Genomic DNA, 18,910 nt, shown 5'->3' with positions numbered 1-18,910 from the left:
AGGGACAGGACAAACCCACTGTTCACCCCTGCACGTGCCCAGGGCATCCCAGAGCAGTAGCAGACCTGGCCTCGGGGGACAAGAAAGCCCCATCCCAAAGGACAGAGATTTTTGGGGGAAATCTCAGTGCCCCCACAGAGGTGCAGAAAGAGCGGGCTCCAGTGATGGGACCACAGCACCCTCACCTGGGTGCACTGCCACCATCCCACACCACGGACTTGGACTGACAGAGTGTTTTGGGAACAGTTGCTATCTTCACTACTTGCAAAGAGGCCACATCCTGCTCCTGCTGACCAAGGGACCAGATGCTGGGGCAGGATTGGACCCTCAGGGCCTGGACAATGTCTGGATGTGGCAATGTTGGAAGGGCAATCTCCCTTTTATGGTCCAAGGCCAGGCAGGGAGGTGTCCAAAGCCCCAGGAATTCTGGGTGTCTGCTGGGGCAGCCCCATCCCACATGCTGAAGGAAGCTGCTTTCTTCAGGCAAGGGTTAATATTTCACCACAAAACACCTTTATAAATCAGTAAGTGTGCACAGAAACCAAGTGGATTTAAAAAACCAAAACAACAAAAAACCCAAAAAAACCTCCCAACAAATCAACTATTTCAATTTAATATATGCTTAATGCCACAGTGCCCCATGCACTCCCCAGGCTAGGGGATCCCTCCCTGCACCCCTGGCCAGTTCATCCTCCCATCCCCCCAACTTGGAGCTGATCACAGCCAAGGCCATCCAGAGCTGTGTTTGCTCTGGGATTTGGGACCTCATTGCAAGGGGCTGGTGGGATATCTTGTCCCTCCCGGGACCCTGCTGAGTCAGGGATTGTCCGTGGGTGAAGGGAACACGACTGAGGGGCGAGGGGGTGTCTGGGAGGGAGGGGAGAGGTGCAAGCTCAGCGTGCCCTGAGCCACGTGCCCCACCCGTGCAGTGGGGAGGGACAGGAGGAGAAACGACCCTGCATCCCCTCCTGTCCCTCGGCTGTGTCAGTAGGGGTAGGGAGAGACGGAGATGAGGAGGAGGAAGACGCTGGGTGCCCTCTGCCCGCCCGGGGCCAGCGCCTGCACCTTGAGGCGGTGGGTGCCGGGGTCCCGCAGCGGGCGCAGGGTGGAGAGGATGCCACGGCCCTGCTCGGTGCGGAGGGCGAAGGGGCTGCCGGGCTCCTGCTCCAGCAGCGTGAACACGGGGCGGTGGCGCAGGGCGGAGCCTGGGGTGAGGTGCACCACGTCCCGGCGGGCAGCGATGCCGAGGGGCAGGGTGAGCAGCTCGTACCGCAGCGTGGGGACCCCGCCCGGGCCGCAGAACGGGGCACAGCGACCCACGCACAGCCTGCAGGGCAGATGGGGCAATGAGGGATGTGGTGGGTGCCAGAGAGCAGGCAGGACACCTGGGTCCACGGTGACACGAGGAGCACGGAATGAACACCCCAAGCCCCGCAGCACGACTCACCCTGGGCTGGAGCCTCTCCGGTACCCGGCTGGGCACGGCACGTCCACACACTGGGCACCTCCACGGGTGTTGAAGCACATCTGGCTCGAGCCACACTGGACTGTGCCCTCTGCACACTCATCTATGTCTGCAGGGAGAGAGGGAACAATTCTGAGGGTACTGGGGTGCCCATGGCTGAGGTGGAGGTTCAAACCCTCACACTCACACCTTCCCACCCCTTCCCCGGGCTCTCAGACACCGGGGCAGCAGGACAAAAACTCAGGGTCTGTGGGGTGCTGAGCCTGGAAACAACCCTCCCGTAGAAGGAGAAAGACTTCCAGCCCCAGAAAGATGACACCCAGGGCACTGTGGGGACTGGACATCCCCCCTGGCACCCCCACACTGACCATGGCAGGTCTTCCCATTGGACAGCAGCCGGTAGCCAGGGGGGCACAGGCAGTGGTAGCTGCCCAGGCTGTTCCTGCACTCGTGCTGGCACTGGTTCGACTGGCACTCGTCGAGGTCTGTGGGGTGAGAGAGGTGAAGGAAAAGCATCAGCCTCCTCTGCCCTGGGGCAGTCTGGCTCTCGCCTCCCTTTCCCAGCACAGCCAGGACCACAGTGTGCAAACAAAGTGTGGGGGACAGGGCAGCAATGGGCACAGGAGTTACCTTTTGGAGACAAAGCGGCCTCTGAACAACCTGCAAACACCCTTCCCTGACACACAAACACTCACCAGTGCAGGTGCCATTCCTCTTGACATAGCCTGTAGGGCAGGGGGGGCCCCGGGCACCCATCCCTGCGTCCTTGGCCACGCGGCGCAGGGCGAGCTGGGTGTAGAAGGACCGTCCCTGTGGGCGGCTGCTCGGCCCCAGCCAGCGCAGGGGGGTGTCCCGGGACGTGCTGCCCACTGTGTCCCCTCCATCTGTCCCTGCTGTGCCACACTGTCCACCCGGCAGCAGGGTCCTGCCAGGGGGGCACAGGCACTCGTAGGAGCCCCGCAGGTTGCGACACTCGAAGACACACGGTGGGGGAAACTGCAGGCACTCGTTGATGTCTGGAAGAGGAAAGAAACGAGGAGCTGCAGCTGGATGGGGAAACTGAGGCTGTAGCAGGGCAGGGGGGAGACCACAGCCCTGTGGCCAAGTACATGTCCCCTGAAAGCCCAGGTCATACCCAGGCAGGGCCAGCCAAGGCCCAGCGTGCGGTAGCCAGGAGGGCAGGCACAGTGGTAGCTCCCTGCAGTGTTCTGGCAGAGCTGGTTATAGCGGCAGGTGTGGGACCCCTCGGAGCATTCATCGACATCTGGGCAGCAGAGAGAGGACAGAGTTGGGGGGACAGGGAAGTGGCACCAGGTCCCCTTCACCATCCTCATGCCCGCCTTGGGAAGGGTCCATACCAACGCAGTACAGCTGCCCAGGGTCCAAGATGAATCCCAGTGGGCACTGGTCTCCATCAGCCCCTGGGATTGAGCAAAGAGAAGAGGGAGGGACATGTCACTGCAGGGACATGGTGTTTGCACCCTCACAGACACCCAAGGATCCTGGTGTCTCCATCCTCACCCTTGGGACTCCCCTCATTACCTGCATCGAGCGAGGCACGGAGCTGGAAGCGCAGCTGCTCTGTGGCTGGGTCATAGGAGGCTGTGATGGCTCTGGCCCGGAGGTGCTGCACCCGGGGGGGCTGTGGGCCCACAGCAGGGTCATACACGATGGTGTGATTGCAGCGGGCACGGAGGATGTGCCCATCCCGCAGGAAGCTCTGCACCGAGCCCCCAGAGAGCTGCCCTGTGCCCGTCTGCACGTAGCGCTCGCTGAAGTCCTGGGGAGGGGCAGGGAGAGGGGTCAGGCCATGGACCCTCCCCGTGCCCCCAGCACAGGAGTCATGGCCCCACAGGGAGAACGGGCAGCACCGGCACCTGCAGCAGCACCGTGGCCTCGCCGAGGCTCTCCGGCACAGAGCCGCTGATCACGCTGTCCAGCCGCAGAGCGCCAGTGGCATCCACGCCCCGGGTGAGGTGGGTGACCCGCAGCAGCTCCCCTGCGAAGGGGAGTGGTGAGCAGCAGCCCAGGCACCCCCAAACACAGCTCCACCTCTGGCTGAGGAGCTCAGCCTGGAGGTGGTGCTTGGGGAGAAGGAATCTGAGCTCCCCCAGCAGCTGACCAGGCTCCCCCCTGCCTGGGGCTGCTGGAATCCCTAACCTGTGGCAAACTCCAGCTGTGACTCGTGCTGGAAGGTGCCCTGGGTGAGCAGGAACCCACTTCGGGTTGCCCCGCCAGCGTGTGCCAAGGACCAGTAAATGGGGGCAATGATGGTGACCAGCACTCGCATCAGTGGTCCTGGAGATGGGAGAGAAAACATGTCACCAGGGAGCCAGCACCTTCCTAAGGAGGCATCCAGCCTGCCCCACTCCTCCATGCCCACAGGGCACAGATGTGGGTGCTGCTTTTGGTGGAAAAAGGACATAAAAATCTTTGCCCCAGATTTTACACCTGACAGGTCAGAACCCTCCCAAGGCTGAGGGCAGAGGTGACCACTCACCTACAGTGGGTGGGATGCTCCCGATGCTGCTCTGGATGGTGGTGGTGCCGGACTGTGGGTCATCCAGCATGCTGGCATCGAGGGGGGAGACACCAAGCTTGTGGGCATTGATCACACCAACCAGGCGGCCCCGTACTTGGTGCAGCTCCCCTGGGGCAAAAGAGATGGGGTCAGGCAGCAGCACAGGGGCTGTGGTCCCATGGGAGAGCAGAGTGCTTCCCTGACTCTCCTCTCACTCATTTCTTTGTCAAGAAAATTTTGTTTTCTGGAGGTGAAAGCTGGAGCAGTGTCCCTGCATGACTGCAAGCACAGTCCCCAGAGACCTCCTGGCCCCGGGCAATTGACATGGGATGCTGTGAGTGTGGCCCTGTGCCTCATCACACCAACACACACTGACATCCCCAAACCCTGCTCTGTATCAACATTGTGGTCCTGGCAGTGGCCCCAAGCCTTTATTTGCTTCTTCAGTGTGCCTGGCAGTGAAATGCCAGCAGCCACGCAGGGGCACACAGGGCAGCTGGACTTTCCTCTATCCAGCCAGGCTCTCTGCTCCTGAGGGGCAGCAGGAGAGGATGTGCCTGTGTATTCAGAGAGCCCCTGGGAGATGGGAATTTAATCATGGGCAGTGAGTGCAGGAAAGCTGAGGAGAGGCGAGTGTGGGTTGGCACGCAGTTGCTGCTGGGGTGAGGGTCTGTTTGGGCTCAGACCTTCAGCTGAGCAGTGGAAGAGAGGAGAGGGCAAACCAGAGCATGAATCACAGGGTTCAGAGCAAGCAAGAAAAGGCAACATCTCTCCAAAGCACCACGCTGGAGGTCTTACCCCAGGGTGTAACAGTGCTGTGGGGCAGCCCCAGACCCCTGACCCAGCCAGAAGCCCAGGGCAGACACTCACCTTGGACATCCAGGGAGCTGTGGGCGATGGCAGAACCCAGGGCATTGCGAGCGAGGCAGGAGTATCTGCCGGCATCATGGTGGGCCACAGTGGGCAGGAGCAGGGTGGCATTGGGCAGGACACGGGCATGGGGACCCTCAGGAAGCGGCTCCCCATCCCGCTGCCACTCCACGGAGGGGGTGGGCTCCCCTGACACGACGCAGTGCAGCAGCACCCGCTGCCCAGCGTGCGCTGTCACCGCTCCTGGTGTCACTGCCACCACGGGGGCACCTGGGCAGGGAAAGGGATGCAGGCAGTGCCGCAGCATTCCAGCGGTTCTGGGACCGCTCCCCAGGGGTCAGGGATGATTGGGGGGTGAGGGGTGGCACGGTTTGCAGCCCCTTAAAAAAAGGGTGCAGGGGTGGGTAGCACTCACTCTGCAGGACCAGGGTGACAACCTTTGCTGCTGTGCCCGCACCATTCTCCGCCATGCACCGGTAGTGCCCTGCATCAGTGCTCTAGCAGGACCAACAGCATTAGCACAGTGCCATGCAAGCTCCCCAAAATGCACCAGCACGCTGAAGGCCCCACTCACCCCCACGGCGTGGATGGCCAGGGAACCGTTCTGCAGCTGGCGCAGGCGCCCACTGGCCACCACCGGCACCCCGTCCTTGCTCCAGCGGATGAGGGGCTCAGGGTGACCCTTAGCATCGCAGTCGAGGAGGGCAACACCTCCTGGGTGCTCCACCTGGTACGTGCTGGGGTCCCCCTGTATGATGGGTGCCTCTGGGAAAGGGAGAGAGGGGTGGCAGAGGAGGGGGCTGGCTGGGCACCCCAGTTTCCCTGCCAGCACCTACCTCTGACGGAGACAAAGGCGGTGGCCCTGATGGCACCGGCGCTGTTCTCGGCGTGGCACACGTAGGTCCCGCTATCAGCACGGGTGGCTGCCTCCCGCTGCAGGGTGCTCCTGCCACTCTGCCCCGACACACCATCTGTGGAGTGCAAACCCCCCAAAAATTGTAGTAACCAGCGGGTTACAACCCTGCACAGCCAGATGTGCTGGCACCCCAGGGACCCTGAAAGGTGGAACAAGGACTAGGATGGCACCAGGATGACGCCCTCCCCAGGCTCAGCACCCTCTGCCCAGGTACCAGTGATGAGCTGCCCGTTGGCCGTCCAGGAGAGGCGGGGCTGGGGGCTGCCCACGGCGGCACACGCCAGGTCCAGCCTCTCGCCCCAGTTCAGGGTGGTGTCTGTGGGCAGGAGGGTGAAGGTGGGCAGGGTGTGGATGGAGAGGGAGAGCTGTCGGACTGCCCTCCCGGCCGAGTTCACTGCAATGCAGGAGTAGCTCCCAGCATCCCCTTCCTGCACAGGGAAAGAGGAGAATGAGAGGGGTCAGCTTGAGTCTGGGGTCCAGCTGCAGCCCTGGGTCACTGAGCTACAGCTGTGCTGGTTGTTGTGCACCTAAAAAGCCACATCTTGGCTATAGCCACTTCTTCCAGCCCATCTTAGCAAACCCACACTACCCCAACCCTCCAGCCTCTCTGTCAAAGGACTGCACAGGGCTCTCTCTATGAAATATATTTTGGCAGACATATCCCAGGCTTGCTTTTCAGCAGCAAAAGACACTTGTTCCTCAGCTCTCTGACTTGACAGCTGGCTCAGTGGCAGGAGGGGAGGGTGCTCACCTGGACATCCCGGAGCAGCAGCTCCCCGGAGGGCAGCACAGTGGCCTTCCCCCCACCACCCCGCACCAGGGCTCCCTCCCGGCTCCAGGACACCCGAGGCTCGGGGACACCACGGGCAGCACAGGGCAGCAGCACCTCCAGCCCCTCCAGGACAACCAGCTCCAGCGGGCCGGCCGCGATGACGGGGGGCACTGGATGGGGCGGGAGGGAAGGGACTTGCTCACACCTCAGCAGCCACGTTTTGGTGTGAGGTGCTGGGGAAGGGGTTGAGCAGAGGAGGGGACAAGCACTGGGGCCCCAATCGCTGCTGTACCTTGCACGATCAGCCTGGTCCTCCCCGCAGCGGTGCCCGAGGGGTTGCGAGCCACGCACAGGTAGGTGCCCGCATCCTCTGGGGCTGCTCGGAGGAGACGCAGCCGCCCATTGGGGAGCACCTTCAGGCCAGGCCCTGTGGGGAAGGGAAGAAATGAAGGGCAGGATGGGGACTGCTTCCCCCACAGAAATGCACCTTCCCAGGGAGCCTCCATGGAACAGCTCCAGCAGCCAACACACCCACCCATGGGCAGCAGCCGGGAGCCAGGAGAACCCACGCACAGTGACACCCCCTCACCCTGCTAGAATGCCTACAACACCCTGGCACCCAAATCTTCCCCCTAAGAAAAGGCTGTGTGGGCTCTGCTGTCCTCCAGCAGGCTCCTGCTCACCTCCAGTGATGCCAACACCATCCTTCTGCCAGGTGACCTCCGGCCGGGGGACGCCCGTGGCCTCACAGGACAGCACCATGCTGGTGTTGACCATCACCATCACCATGCCGGGCAGGGGCTTCAAAGCAGGGGGCTCTGCAAGTAGCAGGGAAATGCTGCCCACCAGGGCTACCCTGGGCAGAGGGCGCAGGAGCCCCAGAAGGGGGACCCCCAGAGCTGTGCTTACGGTGCACCGTGAGCCGGAGGTGCTTTCGGGCCGTGCCGGCAGCGCTCCGGGCCGTGCAGGTGTAGCGGCCGGTGTGTGCAGGCAGCGCCTGCCTGATCTCCAGGGCTCCTGGAAGACAGTGGGCAGAGGGGAGGCAGCGGGAGGGCTGGCAGGGACCTGCTGTCCCGCCGTGCCCGTGCTGCCCTGTGCATGTACCTCTGGGTAGGACGCGGTAGCCCCCTCCTCTGCTGCCCAGCTGAGCCCCGTCCTTGCTCCACGACACCGTGGGCTGGGGCACACCAAAGGCGTAGCAGGTGAGGACCACAGGGGACAGCCGGGTGACAACCACATCCGTGAGGTCATCAGCGATGGTGGGGGGCACTGGAGAGGAGAGGGAGGGAGGTGAGCGGGGATGCATGGCAATGCTGAAGGGGATTCTGTCCCTGTGCACATGGACTCAGCTATTTCCCCTCTTGCCTGCCCTTGTGCCTAGTCCTTGAGAGGGAATCCAACTGCAGGGGGGGGCTGGAGCACACCCACATCACACCCAAGGTGGTGACAAATCCTGGGAAAGCCACTCTCAGCCCCCAGAAGCTCACCGTGGACAGACACGAGGAAGACCTTGTGTGCCTCTCCGGCAGCGTTGGTGGCGATGCACTCGAACCTCCCCTCGTCCCGGGGACCAGGGCTGGTGATGAGCAGAGATCCCGAGGACTGCAAACTGCACAGGCAGAGCACACAGAGTCACCCCTGTCCCACGAGCAACAGTGGGAGGGGGTAAAACCCACCTTACAGAGGTGGGCGAGGTGCCCGGTGCTGAGGGTACCTGTAGGTGCCAGATGGAAGGTGTGGGTTCAGGGGGCGACCGTCCTTCTCCCACCTGATGTGGGGCTCTGGGGACCCCCAGGTGTCACAGCCCAGCGTGGCTGGCTGCTGAGCCAGCAGGGTGAGGTTGGAGGGCCCGGGGGCGATGGCAGGAGGGACTGTGGGAGGGCATGGTGGTGATGAGCAGAGGACAGCAGCACATCATTGCACTGATGAGAGCAGCCCAGCAGTGGTGGGTTGCAAAGGGGTGAGCTTAGGAAGGATCCATCTGGCTCTCCTGCTTACCCAGGACATGGAGGTTCAGGCCTCGGCGGTCAGAACCGGCAGGGCTGGATGCCATGCAGAGGTAATAGCCTGAATCCCGGACCTGGACGGGGTTGATTTGCAGGGAACCTCCTGGCAGGAGCTGCAGCCTGGGGAGGGAGAGCAAGGGAGTTCTGCATGGCTGGGCTGCATCACACAGTGACCAGCCCATGGGAAGGTGACAAGTGCCACTGCAGTCATATGCAGCTCGTGCCCAGTGAGCTGGTGTGGGGACAGAGCACAGCTCTTCACAGCATGACAGTGCTGCCTCTGCTCCAGGCACACCAAATCACCTACTGACGTGGAGGGTGGCACTAGCTGAGTGCCAGCTCTTGGTGCCACCAACCTGCAGAGCCTCATACCTGTCATTCTCAGGAAAGGGCAGGAGCTGGCCATCCTTCCACCACGTCACCCGGGGCACGGGCCACCCCTCTGCCTGGCACAGCAGCACAGCTGAGCTGTTCAGCAGTGCTCTCACCTCCTCCGGACCTGGCTGGATCTCTGGGGCCACTGTGGCAGCACCACAGAAAGTGGGGGACAGGGCTCAGGGATGGAGGATGCCAGCCCAGAGCAGCACTGGAGGCTGGGCATAGTCCAGCCCCATCATCCTACCGTGAGACACCCCATAATACCCCACATCCCTGATTAAACAGGGAAGGAGCTGGCACTCAGGGCCAGCCAAGGCCAGTGGAAGGGCAGCACTCACCGTGGACCTGCACCCGGAGGCGCAGGCTGGTGTCTCCCAGGGCGTTGGTGGCCCTGCAGCTGTATTCCCCCCCATCCACTGCCTGCACAGCCTGGATCTGCAGGAAGCGTCCCTTGGCCAGGACCCGCCTGTGGGAATCCTCCTAAACACCCCCAGGAGCTCCTCTCAGCATCATTCCCTGCATCAGCCCCTGCCAGCCCCTCGGAGCTGGTGCAGGTGCATCCCAGTCCCTGCCCGTGCACCACCCCATGTCCCGTCACAGGTACCTGCACTGGGGAGCCCTCCCGCTGCCACTCCATGGGGGGGTGGCTCAGCATCCTCTGGGCACTCCAGGACGAGCTGCGCCCCTGCCACAGCCGTGATGACAGGGACCTCCCCAACATTCTCGATGCTGGGTGGTGCTGTGGGACACACATCAGGGAGTCAGAGGGTGTGCAACGTGTGTTGGACACCCCTATCCTTGTCCCCATAAGCCATGCATAGGCCCCCACTCTGCAGGACCATCATCCTGTGCTCCAGACCCTTCTTTGGAGGTTTTTTACAGCCCCCACCAATCCCAAAGAGGAATGCAGGGATGCTCCAGCTCTCTGGTCCTCCAAAGCCTGGACCACCCTGCAGCACCCTCCTCACAGCACTGCTGGGGCCCCATCATCCTACCTTGGATGCTGAGGTGGAAGCTCCTGCTGTCCTCCCCAGCAGGGCTAGTGGCCAGGCAGGTGTACAAGCCAGAGTCAGCCACCTACACAGCCAGGAGAGGGAAAAATTGAGGCACAAAAGAAAATGCAGGCAGGGAGAAGAAAAAGGAGCTCCTACCTCAGAGCTCTCCACACGGAGGGTGCTCTCATTCCCCGACACGAGCCAGGGCCCTGCCAGCAGCCGTCCATCCTTCTCCCAGGTGACAGTGGGCATGGGGACACCCGTCACCACACATGTCAGCTCCAGTGGGGTGCCCACAGCGATGGACATCTCAGTGGGGTGGGATGCAGCCTCGACACAGGGTGGCTCTGCAAGGCACACGGTAAGGCAGGAGGACTCATCCCCTCATTGCTCCCAAAAAATTGGCTAAGCTGCCCTTCCCAAGTCCCAGGGGGATGACACGCACCCATCACCAGGAGGTGGAAGGCTTTGCTGGCCTCCCCCACCTCGTTCACCACCAGGCAGGAGTACACCCCTGTGTCAGATGGCCCCACGGCTGTCAGGTTCAGCTGTGGGCCACCAGCATCTCTGTGCTGCCCCAGGGGCTCTCCATCCTTCAGCCAGGTCACTGCTGGTGTTGGAGACCCAGTGGCCTCGCAGGTGAAAGTGACATCAGAGCCCTCAGCCACCATCTGCTCCTCTCTGCTCTCAGGGCTCTTCAGGACAGGGGGCACTGGGGAAGGAAGGATTTCTTTTTAAAGTTGGATCCTCAGGCACTGGGTTTGGCAGTTCCCTGCTGTCCTACGAGCATACAAAGGTTGCTCAGCCTCCCTTCAGGGTACGCTGGGACTGCTTTCAGGCTGGTCCTGCCTTGCTCCATCCCCTCCAAGCCCATGCCAGCAGCCAAGGGATGGCTCAGGACCCTGTTTGGGAACAGGGGACCCTAACCCCAACCTTGATGCATAACGTGCTCTGCCAGCAAAATCAGTGCCTGGGTGCCCCCACTCTCCTCTCCCCAAGCCCCGCCTATCCCATACCCTGTATCTCCAGGACGAAGCTGCGATCGGCCACCCCTGCCCGGCTGGAGACGACGCACGTGTAGAGCCCAGCATCGGAGACCTGTGCCTGGAAGATCCTAGTCCATGGAGTGGGGCACAGGGGTGGGGAGGAGATATCAGCTCCGGGTGACCCCCTGCTCCCCAGGGTCTCCGTGCTGACGCTCAGCCACCTCGGGGCACGACAACCTGGGTACCAGCCCCAAAGCCTGCGGCTGAGCATCACTCCAGGGTCACTTCTCACCGGAGGACGTGCCCGGCCGACAGCAGGGTGACGCGAGGGGACAGGCGGAGGGGCAGCCCGTCCTTCAGCCAGCTCACGTGCAGCGGAGGGGACCCCCGTGCCCAGCACTCCAGGGTGACCACCGCGGACAGGACTCCTCGCACCGCCTCCGGGTCATCGGCACCTCTCTCGATGGTGGGAGGGACTGGGCGGGGGGACAGAGGGGATGATGGGGCTGTCGGGGGCGAGTCGCCCTGGCAGTGCCCCGCAGGTGCCGGCCCCGCTCACCCAGCACGCTCAGGGTGTGCAGCCGCGTGTCCTCGCCAGCGCTGTTCCGGGCCAGGCAGGTGTACGCCCCGGAGTCGGCGGCTTGGAGCCCCTCCAGGAGCAGGGAGCTGCCATCCGGGGACATCCTGTGTGGGAAGGACAGGGAAGTGACCCGTGTGCCCATCCCCAGCGTGCCCAAGGGGGCAGAGGTGCTCTGTGCTTGGTTGCAAGCCCAGGGATCAACTGGGACCGTGCCAGGGTGCCACAATGACCATCCTGGACACCCACGATGGTGGTGTCTCAGCAACTCCCAGCAAAGAGCTTACACGAGCGTGTCCCAGACCAAACAATGGGAAGAAGCAACAGAACTCAACATGCCTTGCATGGCAATTTTGCACCTGGGGAAACTGAGGCACAGTGGTCACCCCTCAGGTGGTTCCCCCACCCAGACTCACCGAGCATGTGAGGGGGGCTGCAGCTCCAGGGGTTGCCCATCCTTCAGCCAGGAGATCTGGGGGTGGGCTGCCCCTGAGCCCGGCACTCCAGCCTCACCCCGCCGCCCTCCAGCACGCTGTGCTCACTGGGGACCCCTGCACTGGTGATCTGGGGGGCCACTGCACCGAGAAGAGAGGGATGCTGAGGGAGAGGAGGAGGAGGAAGGCTCCCCTCCGAAGGAGAGCCCACAGTGACCTGGCTGCCTCAGGGAAGCCCTACCTCGCACCAGCACCACGAAGTCCTTGCGTGTCTCGGCCCCTGGGCCCCGTGCCAGGCAGGTGTATCGGCCCTGGTGGAAGGGCTGGAGGGGGCTGAGCTGGAGCTGGGCCCCCCCAGACACCAGGCCCTGCTCTGGGCTGCTCTCTGCAAGGACACAGGGTGAAGAGGAGTGAGCAGTGCTCCTCCACTGAGCCCTCCCCAAGCTCACTGTCGTGCTACCCCCTTCCCACCCCGGGACCCAGGTTTGGGGACGCTGTTAAAGCACAGCAGAGACTTTGCAGTGAGCACTGCTGGTACTTTACAGGAGAAAAGAGCTACTGGTTTTGGGGCAAACCCCTGTCCCAGCAGGTACCCCAAGGGCTGGTACCCAGAGAGTTCACACCCACATCCCCCTCCATCAGGTTTCATACCCACACCTCATTTCTTCAAGCCTCAAGAATGAATCTGAGGCCTCTTAAAAGCACTCAGGGAAAACAACTCTTTCATACTCTGCCCCCTCCCTGTGAGCTCCTGAGGGTCTCTTGCAGCAGGGTTGGAAGTGGGGAAACTGAGGCAGGACTCCTTCAGGGGAACAGGTTGGTGGTGACAGCCCAGCACACATACCCAGGGGGCTCCCATCCTTCAGCCAGGTGACAGTGGGCACGGCCACCCCGGGGACTTGGCAGGTCAGGACGAGGTGGGTCCCAATGTCAGCTTCGAGTGTCTCCTGCTGCAGGTCCTGGATGCCTGGGGGCTCTGAGACAGAGGAGCAGGGATGGGGGTGTGAGCAGGAATGCTCAGACGAGGGTTCCTCACTGTGTGCTCTGAGAGGCAGAGCTCCTGGCTGAGCCTTCACACTCACCGTGGACATTGAGGATGAAGCGCTTCTCATCCTGGCCGGCCACGTTCAGTGCCACACACGTGTATGTGCCTGAGCTGGAAAGCTGCAGGTGATGGAGCTGTAGCACCCGTGAGTCTGGAAGAAGTCAAAAGCAGGGAGTCAGGTCAGGCTGGAGCAGGACCACCCCACCAGCAAACTGACAGGGCCCCCAGCAGCTGGCCGAGCTCCATGTAAGAGGAGTCTGGCCATCAAAGTCCTTCTTTGAGGTCTGAGGCCTCACTGTGCACCGAAGGAAAGGGAGCTGAGCTCCTGGGGGGGTGGCAGCACAGAGTTTTCAGGATGCAGCCTTTGGAGCCCAGAGGAGATGATTTGGCAGCACGTGGTCACTGTGTAGTCAAAATCTGAGCTCAAGTCCCACGGGCAGCACCCATTAAGGGGGTGAGGGAAGTTAGAGCCCGAGGCTGTGCCAAGCTCTAGGGCACAGACTGGAGCATCAACCCTGCTCATCCCACTGTACCTGGGGTGATGGTCACCCCCTCACTGAGCTGCAGGACGTGGCCATCCTTGTACCAGGCGATCTCAGCAGCCGGGTAGGGTTGGACATCGCACACCAGAGAGACGCTGCCATTGACGATGCCATCGACGCTTTCAGGGTTTGTATCCACAATCCAGGGAGCTTCTGCTCCAGTGCATCCCAAAAGACAATGCCATAGGGGAACCATCACCACGGAGGCTGAGTTCTCCCCAGGAGGAAACATGCACAGAGCTTCTCTCGCCTGCTCAGAGCATGTGGCCCCTCGACCTCCTTGCACAGAATGAGCATGACAAGCACGAGGGGACAGAGGCAGCCATGCAGTTCCAGAACCACGGGAGATTCCAGCAGGTGGAGGAGGAGGAGGAGCCAGAAGGGGGTAAATCAGTGACCCACAGAAGGTGAGATGCCTTACCCTGCACAGTGAGGGCGAAGTGCTTCTCAGCAGACCCAGCCGGGTTCTCAGCCACACATGTGTATCTACCAGTGTCACCCGCCTCCACTGCAACCACCTGCAAAGGGGGAGCAGGGCCACACTGAGGGCTGCCCTGAGCCAGGGCTCTGTTGGGGCTCCCATGGGAACCAAGCTCCTGGTGAGACCAGGGCAGCCTCCTCTAGGAGGAAAGAGTGCCCCATCCCCTCACACGTTCCTCCCTGGCACAGCCACCTGCCCAAGGGGACACCAACCTGAAGGACCGTGCCACCCTCCAGGATCCGGTGCCGTGGGCCAGTCACAACGGGGACATCATCCCAGAGCCAGGACACAGCGGGCTCCGGGTGCCCGGTCGCTTCACACTTGAAGTGGACGGTGCCGTTGACGGTGGCCGTCACCTCCTCAGGCGGGTCCTCTGTGCCACCCCGGATGGCCGGGGCAGCTGGAAGCAGGCGGTTATGGGGCTGCCCTGTGCCTCCATCCGATATCCCCCTGGCCCTGTACTCACTCAGCACCTCCAGCTCGTAGTGCAGGCGGTCCCGTCCCGCGGCGTTGGCCGCCTCGCAGGTGTATCTGCCCGCGTCCTCCTCCTGCACTGCCGGCAGCTGCAGCACCCGGCCCCCTGCAGCACAGGCACAGGGGCACGTCTGTGGGCTGTCCCCTCCAATCCCTAATGCAGCCTCAGGGACCCCGCAGGTGCTGTGCACGCTGGCGGGAGCAAGGGGACAAGATCCAACCTCTGCCGTGCTGTGGGTGCGCTCAACCCACACAGCTGCTGCAGGACTGCCCCCCAAACCCCCCACAGTGGGGGTCTGTGCCCATTACCTAACAGCATCAGCACCCCTGGGCCAGGGGAGAGGGGCTCCCCGTCCTTGTACCAGGTGAGCTGGGGGGTTGGGATGGCGCTGGTGTCGCAGTAGAGTGCGGTGGGCTGGTCAAGGACAGCCTGCCGGTGCTCTGTCACCTCCCCATCCTGGTCTTCCTCCCGGTAGAAGATCTCGAGAGCTTCTTTGGGGCTTGTTTGCTGCTGGAAGAGCGGGGGCACTGCAGGGACAGGCTGTGGTCAGCTGTGGGGAACAGGGACTCACACCCCCAGGTGCAACCGCAGCACCTACCCAGGCCTGACTAGGACCAAGGAGATGTTGTTCCATCAGGCATAAACTTTTTTCCTGCTCATCCTGCTCTGCTCCCGCACAGAACCCCACCAAGGACCCCTCCTCTTGCTGAGACACCCACTGCTCTGGGTGCAGGTTCTCCACCCAGAGCCCACCTTGGACATGCACGATGAAGTCCCTGTCATCTTCGCCCACAGCGTTGGTGGCCACACAGGTGTAGTGCCCCGAATCCGAGGCACTGGCTGGTTTGATCTGAAGGACCTGCCCTTCACTGAGGATCTGGAGGTGTCCAGTGCTTTCCAGGAGCTACATGGAGACCCCAGACCCAGGGCAGGGAAGAAACAGAAGGGCAGGAGGAGAATTAGACACCCAGGAGCAGGACAGAGCCCATACAGCCATATAAAGGGTATCTTCCCACTCCATCCACCTGGGACAGTCCCCAAACTCAGCAGCTCCTCCCTGGTCACAGCTGGGACCTCACCTGCTTGTCCTTGTACCACCGGATGGTTGGCTCAGGCACAGCCCAGGTCTCACACTCCAGCATCACTGTGCTGTTGACCTTGGTTTTCACCTCTTTCACAGCAAACTCCCCCAAAGGGTCATCTCTGGCAATCCAAGGAGGAACTAGTGGGGAGATACAACAGGGCTGGGATGAGAGAAGAGCCCCCCAGGGTGCCCTTGCTCTGCCCTGATCAGTGACAGGCAGCACCTCAGGGCAGTGCTGACACCCAGAGATGGACCCTTGGTAAGTCATGTCCCTCAGGTGTCTGTACTGGGACCAGGGAGAGGAAGGGAGAGGAAGGGAGAGGAATAAGCACTGGTTTGGATTGCAGTAGTGGGGTCACTGCTAGAATTAGGAAGGCCACGGAGAGCTCCCGCACCCAGGACCTTCACATCGTAGTTCTTCACAGCCTCCCCGTCCTCGCTGGCCACGATGCAGCTGTACGTGCCCGCGTCCTCCTCCTGGGCATTCAGGATCTGCAGCCCGTGGCCACCTGGGCAAAGGGGGTCTCCTGAGAGGGTCGCTGCTCACAGCCACAGCTGTCTACCCCCAGTGCAGCACCTGAAGGCATCTCAAGGGACCTGCTGACCACCCACCAGCCTGGCTCGAGGGGGTCTGGTGCCAGGCTTATAAAAACCAGCACTGAGGAGGCTCTAGCTAATTCCAGAGGATGCAGCACAGGGAAGAGCAGCATCTACCTGATGGGTCTGAGCCCCTTGGGTCCTGTAGGATGATGACTCACCATCCCACTGCCCTGGACCAAAGCCAGCCCAAGAAAAGGCCCTGCTCCCACTCCCCCAGACATGCAGCAAGGGGTTACCACAGTCGTGCAAAGCCAGCGGACACCAGCACGGTACCAGGGAGCAGGAGGACATTCCTTGATGCTTTGAGAGGAACCTCATCCTTAAGCCAGGTGATGTTGGGAGATGGGTATGGCAGAGCCTCGCAGACCAGGGAGACGGGGTTGTTGATGATCACTGTGACTTCTTCTGCAGCAGCATCGTGGGCATCTTGAGCTAAGGTAGGAGTGGCTGCAGAGACAGGTTTGTGTGGCAGATCAGCATTAGCACACACTCAGGCTTCTCAGTGCTTCATCCCCCCCACCAGAGAGCACGGTCCAAGTTCAGGGAGTTGCACTTGGTCACAGCACGTGCCGGCTTCAGATTCTGCCTTGTCCTGCTGCCCTCCAAAAACATGGGGGACACAGAAGACAAATTCTCCCTTTCCACAAGCCACCATCAGAGATGGATCCTGCACTAGGTGGACACTTTAGTTCCCCCATGAGATCTCACAGGGGCTTTGGGACAGGTCTAGGACCTCATGCCAAGCTGCTGGCTGCAGGACCAAGGGATCCTCACCACCCACCTGGGGCAGGCCATTAAAACCCTCTGAGTCTGCTCACACCTGAGGGTTCTGCCTCCATTCAAAGGGATCTCATACCCAAAACATCCAGCAGGTAGTGCTTGGTCTGGTTTGCCACAGGATTGGAGGCCACACAGGAGTAGAGGCCGGTGTGAGCCAGGGAGGCTCGGGGGATGTGGAGCACGGAGCTGTCAGAGGACATGGAGAAGGTGTCTCCACTGGGAAGAGGGTGGTTGTCTTTCAGCCAGGTGACCTTAGGTTGTGGGTTTCCTGTGTGGGGTGGAAAGCAGGTTTTGGCCTTGGTGTAAAGCTTTTCCATGTGTGAGCACACCCTGACCAGGGTCACTGCACCAGAACTTTTCTGGAAAGCAGGGACATCAGCCCAAATCAAAATTATCACGATCTGGATCAGGTTTTTAGAGGCAGCTGGATGAGCCAGGAAGAAGAAAGAGAACTGTCCTGAGTGGGAGGTGATTAATTATTCCCGTCACTGAAGGAAGAACCAGATGAGAGGAATTTTAGCGCCATTTGGGAAAGATTGGAGCTTACATTGTGGAACAAGCTCCTCACGTGGGCGTCCCCACCCTAGTGCTTCCCGGAAAGCCCAACTGCAAAGCCAGGAACTGTCCCAAAAAGGCTCTTCAGACAATTTCTTGCGTCTTTGACTGGAGTCATCTGTTTGTTCCGCATCCCAAAGGGAAACTCAGGTCTGTTCCTGAGCCCCATCTCCCACCTGCTCATGCCACCTCCCCTGCCGGCTTGATGCTCACCTGTGGCCAGGCAGGACCAGGTGACAGGGTGACCCTCAGGCACTTGGATTGTCTCTTCTTCACCTGCATTCTCGATGTGGGGAGGAACTGGGAACACAAGCCACCAGGGATCTCAGCAGCTGGCCAGCATCGCTGAGCCTCTGAGCTCACATCCTAAGGCACAAAGGGCTCAAGCATGTCCAGCATGTCCAGTTGTAACTCATGCCTGTTCCTGCAAGGGTGGAGCTCTGAAATCCCACCAGGAATCCTGCAGCAGGCAGAAGACCCCTCCTTACCCAGGACCTCCACGTAGAAATGCCTCCTGGCCTCCCCAGCGATGTTACTGGCCAGGCAGGAATAGTGGCCACCATCCTGTGCTCCTGCATGGGTGATCCTCAGCAGCCAGCCCCCTGGAAGCACAGAGCACAGGGGTCTAAGGGCCCTGATCCAGGCACCAACACATCCCAGCAGTGCTCCTGTGGGGCTGGAGCTCCACCGTGAGTTTAAACTCATCAGTGTTGGGGCAAAAGCACTTCTGAAAGCACTCAACTCTCACAGCATCCAGACCCCTGACCTGAAAGCACATGCATGTGCTCGCTGGGGGTGACAGGAGAGCCATCCCAGAACCAGGTGACTGTGGGCTGGGGAACACCAATGGCCTCACAGGTCAGTGTCAGGGATTCTTGCAGGGAGATGGTGACATTGGTTGTCAATCCTGATCCTTGAATGAACTCTGGAGGAACTGGGGATACAGAAAGGAGGGACATCCATTTGCAAAGCACACAAGACATCAGAGAAAGTAAAGTGAGTGAATTTGGCTTTTCCCCACCTTCCTGGTTTGTAGAGTTTGAGGACACAAGCCCAGAAGTACCATTAGCATCAACTGGAGTTGTTGACTTTGAAGGTGTTTTGGGACAGTTGACCCATGGCAAGAATGTGCCACTTACCTGCACACCTGAGCCCAGGCTTACAGTGTGACACCAAGCTGACCACACGCCCTGAGCCACTTCAGGCCTTTTATAGCTCAAGTTCAGCTCATGGGGTTTCTCAATTCCTTGAGTAGGACTTTATAAAGAGTGGGATGATTTGCTGTGTTGACTCTGGAAACAAACTCCTGCCTAAAGGACCCGATTCTACAGCTATTCCCAGAGCATAACCCTGCTGAGCCAAGACCTTCTACATGCTTGGTTGTCCAGGATCTACTCCACTCCACATCAGGTTGCTCCACGTGGGACA

General features: G+C 61.0%; 1 protein-coding gene across 1 annotated transcript in view; it reads right to left on the bottom strand.

The window, feature by feature from the left end:
* Nucleotides 1-984: 984 nt before the first annotated feature.
* HMCN2 (hemicentin 2) overlaps nucleotides 985-18,910 on the bottom strand; it is a 33,913-nt gene continuing 15,987 nt past the window's right edge. Inside the window, 51 exon segments of the mRNA XM_050319937.1 lie at nucleotides 985-1,327; nucleotides 1,448-1,574; nucleotides 1,834-1,950; nucleotides 2,161-2,481; nucleotides 2,601-2,729; nucleotides 2,824-2,886; nucleotides 3,008-3,245; nucleotides 3,343-3,464; nucleotides 3,626-3,763; nucleotides 3,966-4,115; nucleotides 4,857-5,126; nucleotides 5,272-5,353; nucleotides 5,431-5,621; nucleotides 5,693-5,827; nucleotides 5,987-6,200; nucleotides 6,524-6,714; nucleotides 6,837-6,971; nucleotides 7,228-7,362; nucleotides 7,454-7,561; nucleotides 7,649-7,813; nucleotides 8,032-8,153; nucleotides 8,259-8,415; nucleotides 8,543-8,670; nucleotides 8,923-9,070; nucleotides 9,267-9,408; nucleotides 9,533-9,575; nucleotides 9,577-9,667; nucleotides 9,924-10,005; nucleotides 10,080-10,270; nucleotides 10,369-10,635; nucleotides 10,940-11,037; nucleotides 11,202-11,385; nucleotides 11,469-11,593; nucleotides 11,903-11,960; nucleotides 11,963-12,061; nucleotides 12,162-12,305; nucleotides 12,765-12,896; nucleotides 13,003-13,116; nucleotides 13,499-13,660; nucleotides 13,929-14,025; nucleotides 14,201-14,388; nucleotides 14,455-14,568; nucleotides 14,772-14,990; nucleotides 15,217-15,367; nucleotides 15,543-15,685; nucleotides 15,943-16,056; nucleotides 16,421-16,594; nucleotides 17,004-17,195; nucleotides 17,696-17,782; nucleotides 17,971-18,084; nucleotides 18,249-18,416. Of these exon segments, the coding sequence (XP_050175894.1) occupies nucleotides 985-1,327; nucleotides 1,448-1,574; nucleotides 1,834-1,950; nucleotides 2,161-2,481; nucleotides 2,601-2,729; nucleotides 2,824-2,886; nucleotides 3,008-3,245; nucleotides 3,343-3,464; nucleotides 3,626-3,763; nucleotides 3,966-4,115; nucleotides 4,857-5,126; nucleotides 5,272-5,353; nucleotides 5,431-5,621; nucleotides 5,693-5,827; nucleotides 5,987-6,200; nucleotides 6,524-6,714; nucleotides 6,837-6,971; nucleotides 7,228-7,362; nucleotides 7,454-7,561; nucleotides 7,649-7,813; nucleotides 8,032-8,153; nucleotides 8,259-8,415; nucleotides 8,543-8,670; nucleotides 8,923-9,070; nucleotides 9,267-9,408; nucleotides 9,533-9,575; nucleotides 9,577-9,667; nucleotides 9,924-10,005; nucleotides 10,080-10,270; nucleotides 10,369-10,635; nucleotides 10,940-11,037; nucleotides 11,202-11,385; nucleotides 11,469-11,593; nucleotides 11,903-11,960; nucleotides 11,963-12,061; nucleotides 12,162-12,305; nucleotides 12,765-12,896; nucleotides 13,003-13,116; nucleotides 13,499-13,660; nucleotides 13,929-14,025; nucleotides 14,201-14,388; nucleotides 14,455-14,568; nucleotides 14,772-14,990; nucleotides 15,217-15,367; nucleotides 15,543-15,685; nucleotides 15,943-16,056; nucleotides 16,421-16,594; nucleotides 17,004-17,195; nucleotides 17,696-17,782; nucleotides 17,971-18,084; nucleotides 18,249-18,416 (7,622 nt within the window).

This window comes from Myiozetetes cayanensis, unplaced genomic scaffold, assembly GCF_022539395.1.
Source record: "Myiozetetes cayanensis isolate MyiCay16 unplaced genomic scaffold, myiCay2020 scf23, whole genome shotgun sequence".
NCBI classification, from domain to species: Eukaryota; Metazoa; Chordata; class Aves; order Passeriformes; family Tyrannidae; genus Myiozetetes; species Myiozetetes cayanensis.
The sequence above is the reverse complement of the archived record's forward strand: the minus strand, read 5'-3'. Positions and strand labels throughout refer to the sequence as shown.